General features: G+C 43.5%; 1 protein-coding gene across 1 annotated transcript in view; it reads right to left on the reverse strand.

Moving 5' to 3' along the window:
* NFKBIA (NFKB inhibitor alpha) overlaps positions 1 to 7741 on the reverse strand; it is a gene marked incomplete at its 5' end in the record, with an annotated part of 23189 nt that extends 15448 nt beyond the window's left edge. Inside the window, one exon of the mRNA XM_017741640.1 lies at positions 7557 to 7741. Coding sequence (XP_017597129.1) covers positions 7557 to 7741 — 185 coding nt within the window. The remainder of the gene's footprint in view (positions 1 to 7556) is intronic.
* Between the last annotated feature and the right edge of the window lie 199 nt (positions 7742 to 7940).

Raw genomic sequence — 7940 nt, forward strand, 5'->3', positions numbered from 1 at the left:
CGCCCCCCCCCCGTGCGTGCCCGCCGCCGCTCGCCCCTTCCCTTGCGAAGCTCAGGGGAGGGCTGAGGGCGGTGCTGGGTTTCCCTCTAGTGGTGCCTGAGCTCTGCAGAGGGATGCAGTGTCCCTTCCAAGAGGCCGTCGCTGCTTGGCAGGAGTGGCCGGGTTAGGAGCTCGCCGAGCTCACCTTTCCAGAGGTACCCGATCCATGAAGATGGGGATATGTCTTCAGGCGAACAGCTCTGGCTTTATAGCAAAAACGGTACAGCCGTGTTTCCTCCATTAAGCTCCCAAGGTATGTCTTTACGAAAGACGCTTCTTCTCTCCTTGACCATGTAAAGTCAGCGTTCTTGTTGCTTTCTTGTTCGATAACGACACTGTTTGGTGCAGTCCAAGTCTGCTGGCATTTGGCGCAGCATTCATGGCACAGCTAAAAAGCTTGTTTCCAGGAATCTGTATCCGGATGAGTTAGGATGCTGAAGCATCAAGCTTGTTCCTGGTCACCTGATGCCTCTTTGGGGAAGTCCCTGTCAGGTTGTGTGACTCTCTCAGTGATTTGCTGCTATCTGGTATTACAAGCAACAGGCAGAAATTGGTAAAAATAACAGTAGAATTGTTGAAAATAACCACACTTTAAGTCTTCAGAAAACAAAGCATTAAACATATGAGAACTGAGGTAAAAAGCCTTGTATGGACAGGAAACTCTTCAGAGATACTCACAGTTTATCACAGAATATTCTGAGTTGGAAGTGACCCACAAGGATCATTGAGTCCAACTCTTAATCTCTAGCCACTGCATAAACATACAGTAATCTCCTTCTCCACAGCTACTTGCAGGGCCTTCAAGTTTTCTCAAGATGTTCTGGGTAAGGGATTTCCATATTCTTTGAAAAATATCCCATGTCTCAAGGCAGTTGCAGGTGGATAGCTAAATCCTCCAGCTCCTCGTAGATCTAATATAAATGGCATCAGTGAGTGAATTGCAGAGATCCTGAATGGCAACAGCTCAGAGCAATACAGAGCATGCTGGCTTGAGCCCAAGGGTGGGGTGTCCTGCCTGGAGGGTGTCCTGCCCAAGGATGGGGTACCCTATGCCCACCTTCCTGAGAAGTTTGGAGTTACTCTGAGCAAACATCATGCCTGCTCCTCACTGCCTATTCACTGGGAATGCTAGAAAGCTCAATGCAGATATTTTTAACTTGTCCTGTTCACCATTAACCAAACCAAACACTTGGGAGGAGCAAGGTGCAGGACCTGCTGACCCAAGCCTTCAGGTGTGTCTGCATTGCATCATTACCTTGTGCCTCTATGTCACTGTGTTTCAGAGTAAACCTCTCTCCCCTTGCTCAGTCTGACCACATTCTCTTCTGAGACAGGCAAGACTGTTGAGGCAATGCCACCTGTTGTTGACCCTCATTTGACCATCTTGGCACCTGCATACTGGCAATACCACTTGCATTCTCCAGCACAGCCGTTGGCCTTGCTTGCTGCTTGTATTTCCTGCTAACCTGTTATCTTCCTCCCTCTCAGTCCCTTCAGCAGCAGCTGCTAGAAGCCGTTACAGGGCTGCACTCTTCTCATCGTAAGTGGGTCTTGTAATGAGAAAAGGAAACGTTGTTTTGTTCCTTGACATCTGGTAGGGGAAACAGGTGATTCTTCTGATTATTGCCCTTAAAATGAATAAGCTTATATTAAGGATGCTTTAAAATGTTATTAGTGTGTTCAAGTAGCAATGTTAATAGTTAATTCATAATATTAATATCAATAATATTATGCCTTTTAAATATTATTATGATTATTGTATTGTCTTGTAGGAACAGCTTTAAAGGTTCTTCATTGGCTTTTAGTTAAGGCAAAGCACTAGCACTGGGAACGGCAGAGCAGTGACTGTGGATGTGCATCCAGCTCTGGGTGGGATACGATCATGGGGCTTGGGCAGGACTCAGACACTTCAGTTCAAAGCTGTGATGATGAAAGCTGCCCCACAATGATTATCTGACCCCGGCCTGAAGTCTGTGAATGCTACACTTCCATGTGGTGAGGAACTTCAGCTGCAGTGTGTCCAGTGTTTCAGCCCCCATGCAGACCCATGGTTCTGGGCATCTTCAGCCCATTATCCTACAGGGCCTGGCTGGAGTGGGCTTGGTATACTGGTGATTTCCTTGGAAACAACCTCTGCTCTCCTTTTTTCAGCAGGTCAGTGGCTATCGCACTGAGGACCTGGGTTGCATCCCTCCCTTCCAATGTGTCTTGGAAGCAGCTAGGCCAGTGAGCCGCTCATCACACACCTTTGGCAAGGTGCTGCTTCGTGTAGGCTCTTCAAAGTTTCTTTTGTTGTGGAAAAAGGAGCAACTGGGGAAAGATTTATGCAGAAGACGTGGTGTCAGCTCCAGTCCCTGGACACAGCTACTCAGTGGCTATTTCATGGGAAAGATAAACTTTCATTGGAGCTTGGCCTGAAGCCCTGGATGTCCTGCTCTCCAGGCGAGCACTCCTATTTCTTCACCGTCTTTCACAATCTCCTGAAGATGCTGAATGTTTGCAAGAGTTCAAAAGTGAATGAATGGAAAGGCCAATATATTAAATCTATTAAATAAAATGACACCACTCAGGAATTGCCTGAGCCAAAGAGGGCTGTTGAGAGAACATTTAGAGACAGTACCACTTTATGCTCTCCTGTTTCTATATTTTTCTCCAAGCAGCTGTTTTTGGCCACTGTAGGAGACAAAATACAAGATTAGATTGACTTTCAACAAGTAAAAAGGATATTTTTATAAAAATATACATCTATGAAATATGAATTATAAAATACAAAATGCATGTATATTTACAAAGGTACACAGGCCTTTTCTGTGCTGTCTTGATAGCATTTTACAAAATCGCAAGTTTTTTGTGAATGAGTTTTGGGCACTGACTCCAGTTGTATGAGAAAGCTTAAAATTAACCAGTAATAAAGTAATGAAAATGAGAATAACATTAAGGTTGCAAAGTTAAGCACTTAGAAGGAAGAAAGTGCCAAAACAAAGGGACTTGTACTCTTAGGATTGTAATTCTTTGAAAATTCCCAGTGTGATGCCCTGCTGTGTGTATTCGGAGATAGACTTGCTTTACACAGTAATACTCTATTTTTATTAGGCTTCCCCCCTGGTTTATATCACAGTGTGGAGGGTGACTAGCATTGAATAAGAGCACAGAGTGAAGGAGAGAGTAGCATGCAGAGTCCTACCTCCTCCTTCTGCCTGCAGGAGCTCATGGGCAGAGAGAGGAGCTGCTGGTGAACACTGACAATGGTCACCAAGTGCCATGAGATGGTCACCCAGTGCCCCTGAGGGCATGCCAGTGTGATGTTGGATGTCTTCAGTGAAATCACATTTTTCAACAGAGGGTTTACATGGCTGCTTGTTCTGGGTGCTGACTGAGGGCACTTGGTGCTTAGCTGTAGAAATGTTTGTCCCACCTCACCTCCGGTGAGCTAAAGCTGTGCATGTCTGACAGCCCCACTTATTACTGGTGAAATTTCTATGTCAGGGCCTAGTTCTAAATTTTCTTTTCACCAGAAGCAGGATTAGCTCATAGTATACATAGGTACATACTTCAAAGAATGTATTTTTTTTATGGCAGTGTCCATGCAGACATTTGTAGTTAGGTACTTTACTATAAAAATAACATGAGAACAAGTGTTTTGATACCAACAGCACCAATAACCAGGAAGTTATCTGATGCTTTACATGCAAGTACGTGTAAAGGGTGAAAATTGGATGTTTTAGTATAAGAATTTTTCTGCTGTGATCAGATATGCATATACAGATAGCTTGTCATGCTGGTAACCTGATAAACCTGAGCAGACAACAACTGATACAAAGATGGTCTGTCCTCTAACAAATGAGCAGTATTTGTGGTGTGTAATACTGCAACAATGAGCAGTGATGGGTAATCCCTCTGCCCAGGACCTCCCTGGCCTTCTGGGCAGATGCTCTTGCAGACTTAGGCACTTGAAAGTGGAATCTGCTCTTCCTTAACCCCCAAATTTTCATGAGCCACAATGTTTTTTTCTTCCTGTTATCTCTCATAATTTTTTCAGTTCTTTCTTTGACTCCGGTAACGCTTCCACTTGCCTTAGCAGTTGCCTTTCTGCCTCAAATGTAACTTTTTTTCTATTGATCATGTTTGTCAGCATTTCCCATCTCCATCTCTTCTGCTCAGGTCGCATTTCCTCACTAGTGGCACTGTTGTTCTTTGGGGTGATGTTAGGGCTTAGGGCTGTGTTAGGAATGCCAAATGTCACTACGCCTGTACAGAATTCTTGGCCCGCAGTAAAACTAGGAGTTTCCTTAGGGACACTGATGATGTGGAAAAAATCAGAGACTAAGGATGGGTTTGTCCTGCTTGGGCTGAGTTGTTCAAGGGCCACAGAGAGACCAAAAAAAGCTGTCCAAAATGTCTCCAGGCTATGGTGAATTGCCCCTGAAAGTTATTGTCACATGAAAGGTGCTTTTTTCCCCAAAAAACTCCAAGCAACAAAAACCTAACTTTTTTCATAACCTATTAAAGGATGACTGAGAGTTAAGGAAAAGACTGTATTTTTCTAACACATTGTCACAGTTGTGCCTTGCCTGAGAACACCAGTCTGTGAAAAAATACACCTGCAACTCAGCCTGAAAATTGCCTCCCAACAGTTAATGAAAGTATCACTTTCCTCCGGGATGCGGTTAAAATATAATTAAGGTTATGTCACTTTGGAGGAGTTCGTTGGTGACATGGTGGGTAAAGGGAGGCAAGGCTGTGGAGATGAAATGTGCTGGAAATTAGCATGAGGTATTATGTACTTATATCAGTCTTTAGTGTGTCCTGGCAGTTTGTCATGAGAGAAGCTATTGAAGGAGGTGATGCTTTGACTGTGATAGCGTGAAAATGTGCAATGAACAGGAGGGCAGGTATGATGGGGAATTTTCTAGAGTATTTGGTCTAAACTTAATATAAACAGATTATTAGGGGTGGGGGGAAATGTGACTAAATAACTGTTGGCATCCTTTATCGGTGTGGAAGCATGAGAGAACTTCCCCTTGAAGTGAAAAGAGATATTTCTAAAGTAACAGCATCTGAAGTGTAATCTGCTCAGATTTTGTTACTTCCCAACATGTCTAGAGGTTACAGTAGAGACTGCATCAAAAAGAGTAGTCTTTTACTCTTCATTTTTATTGTCCATTTTTATAATTAAAATTGGAAACTGTCATTTAGCAGCAAATTTAAAATAAAAAGAATGTAACTTTCACAAAGTCCTCAAAGAAAACAAAAAATCGTATAGGTGTTGACACATCCTATCATCAGGTTTAGAAGGTAAATACCAGAAAAACGATTGTTATCAGGTGTGAATTAACATACAGTGAGTTTTCTCACAACTGAAGAAGGTGACAGATATAACATATGCATTAATAAAAGTCCAAATGGAAGCTATGGCCATAATTAGAAATGGTACTTGAAGAAATGCTATTGATTCCAGGAATTGAATTTAATTTGATGGCTTTTACTGTAATTAACACAATTGTTTGTATCAGCATAGATCTCTTAACATTATTATCTAAGTTGACAAATTATAAAATTAAATGTTCATTTAAGATGTAATTCAAAACTTTTAAACGTTTTCTTGAGTCAATGGATCTCAGTTAATTTCCTTAAAGCTAAAGGACCTATTTTTTTTTTTCTGCCAGTTTTCTGCAAATGAAGCTACTCCTGATTTATATCAATGCTGCAATGAAAGCAACATATACAAAGGAAACATTCACAGGTTCTGATGAGCTCTTGACAGCCCCTATTGCGTATACTTTGCAAGCTTGAAAGGTATTTTTTTTGTAGCATTAGATTTTAATGGTACTGAATGTAACGAGCACATATAATAACAATAATTCACTTTTCTTGTGTTTTCCCATTTACCTTGTCATATGTCTGCTAGATGCAGGGTCTGGTTCTCTTCTGTTTTACACCTGTTTTACCCAAGGGCTGTTTATTTTGATGCAGTTACTCCTGATTTAGACCTGTGTATATGAATCTGTTATCTGCAAGAGGTAAATTAATGCTTTTAATCAAGACCACTCTTCTGCCTACTCATCAACATCAAAGCCTAGACATGCTATTAGTTATTGAGAAAGGAAGCACAGTGTGAGTAAGCAGCCCTCAGCTATCTCTGGATCCCCATTACCAGAATTTTAGCACCATTACCTCAAAACCATGAATACTTTTATCCTCACGGTCACTTGGAAAGGCTATATATCCCCATTTTACAGACCAAAGCTACAAAAGGACGCAGAATTTGGACAGAAATAAGGTGCCTAAATCCCAATGTAATCCTTAAGACCATTTTGAGCAGCTGCTACTTAAAGTCTCCCTACTTTGAAGGTAGCTCTCTTGTGGATCCCACATACCCGAAGATTTTTTTTTTGCCCATACATTGATGGACCCTGATCTTGTCAGGTCATAGCAGCTACCTGTTCTAAGCTTTGCTCTGTCAGAAAGTGGCCTCAGCAGGATTCTCTTCACAGCAGGCTGAATCTGCCACCATGTACTTAGAGTGTGCTGAAATCCTCAAGACAGATTTCACATTCAACACCACTGGTGTCACTTTTTTTTTCTTTCTCTTTAGTCAGATACAGAAAGCTCTGGCAGCCTTATCACTGGGCTTATTTGATCATTGAATGAATAGATCCGTCATGCAGGATGTAGGTGAGAGAGCAGCAGGCCATTTGGGAGGATTCAGGTCTGTCTGTGCATGCTTTCAGTTAAGTCCCCATGCCAAGAGCTAAAAAGTAGGACTTCCCAGTTTACTAAGATCTGTTAATTTCACTGAGGCCTGGTGAAGATGCAGTGCATCACCTGTTTCCACATGCCATCCACTTTGGTGGAATCAAGCCACTCTGCTGAGCTTGTTTCCTCAGAGATGGGTAAGAAATGTGGGGCTTCATGCTAGATTCCTTGTAGTCTGGGTAAAATATTCCTGTAGGCAGCCAAGCTGTAGGGTACTGTACAGAACAACTGTTGAATGAAGTTGTATGAGCCATTCTTGGGAGCAGGGACTGGAACAGGTGGTTAGATTTTCCTCTGGTTTTCTTAGACACCAGCCAACAAAGCTGATCACTCTCTTCCCCCTTCTCTGTGAGTATTTTAATAATTCAAGAGCAGTGACTTCTTTCATACAGAAGGATTGGAGAGTGCCCCAATACAACTAACTCTCATCAGATGGTGAGGGACACTTAGAAAGGGGATGTGTGGACACTCCTTGGACAGATAAAAGAATTGGGTCTGCTTTTCTGTGTCTTGGGTGCATGTGATAAACTGTTGTATGAGGGTGTAAAATATGGTGTAATGCATTACAGAAGCTCATAATCCCTTTTTTGTTTTTCCAAGTACATGGCTAACAAGCCTAGCTTAAGAAGAGGACATAGGTCTCTGAATCAAAAGTGAGCAATGGCACTTACGTGCAACGCAGTGCCAGCATGCCCAAGTCCTAAGGAAGGTTGGAGGTTACCATGTAGCAGCTACTACAATGTTCATTGGCCCCCTTAGGTGTGTCCCTGCTCCCTGTGACAGCAGCTGTGAACCCAGCCGCGAATAGTCCTCGGCTCTGCAGGTGATGCTGGGCGCTCAGGTGAGGGCTGTGGCACCTGCCAGGGAAAGCTGGCGCCTGTGGGCTGGGCACTGCAGCGGGCAGCCTGCACGGTGGTGGCACCAGCAGTTCCCGGGTGCGCCGGGATTAATTAAGAAGCACATTCAAAAGTCATTTCGGCACTGCAAGATACAGATCGCGTATATCTAGCGGGATGGCGGGCCCCCCCGCCGGGTCTGCCCCGCTCTCCAGCGCTCTGGTCATCTCCTTCCCTCTGGAGGGGGAACAGCCAGGGCAGTGGGACCCGCGCCGCCGGCCTTGGTGGGATGGCGAGAGGAACTCGGGG

This window comes from Corvus brachyrhynchos, unplaced genomic scaffold, assembly GCF_000691975.1.
Source record: "Corvus brachyrhynchos isolate BGI_N302 unplaced genomic scaffold, ASM69197v1 scaffold115, whole genome shotgun sequence".
Lineage (NCBI taxonomy): Eukaryota > Metazoa > Chordata > Aves > Passeriformes > Corvidae > Corvus > Corvus brachyrhynchos.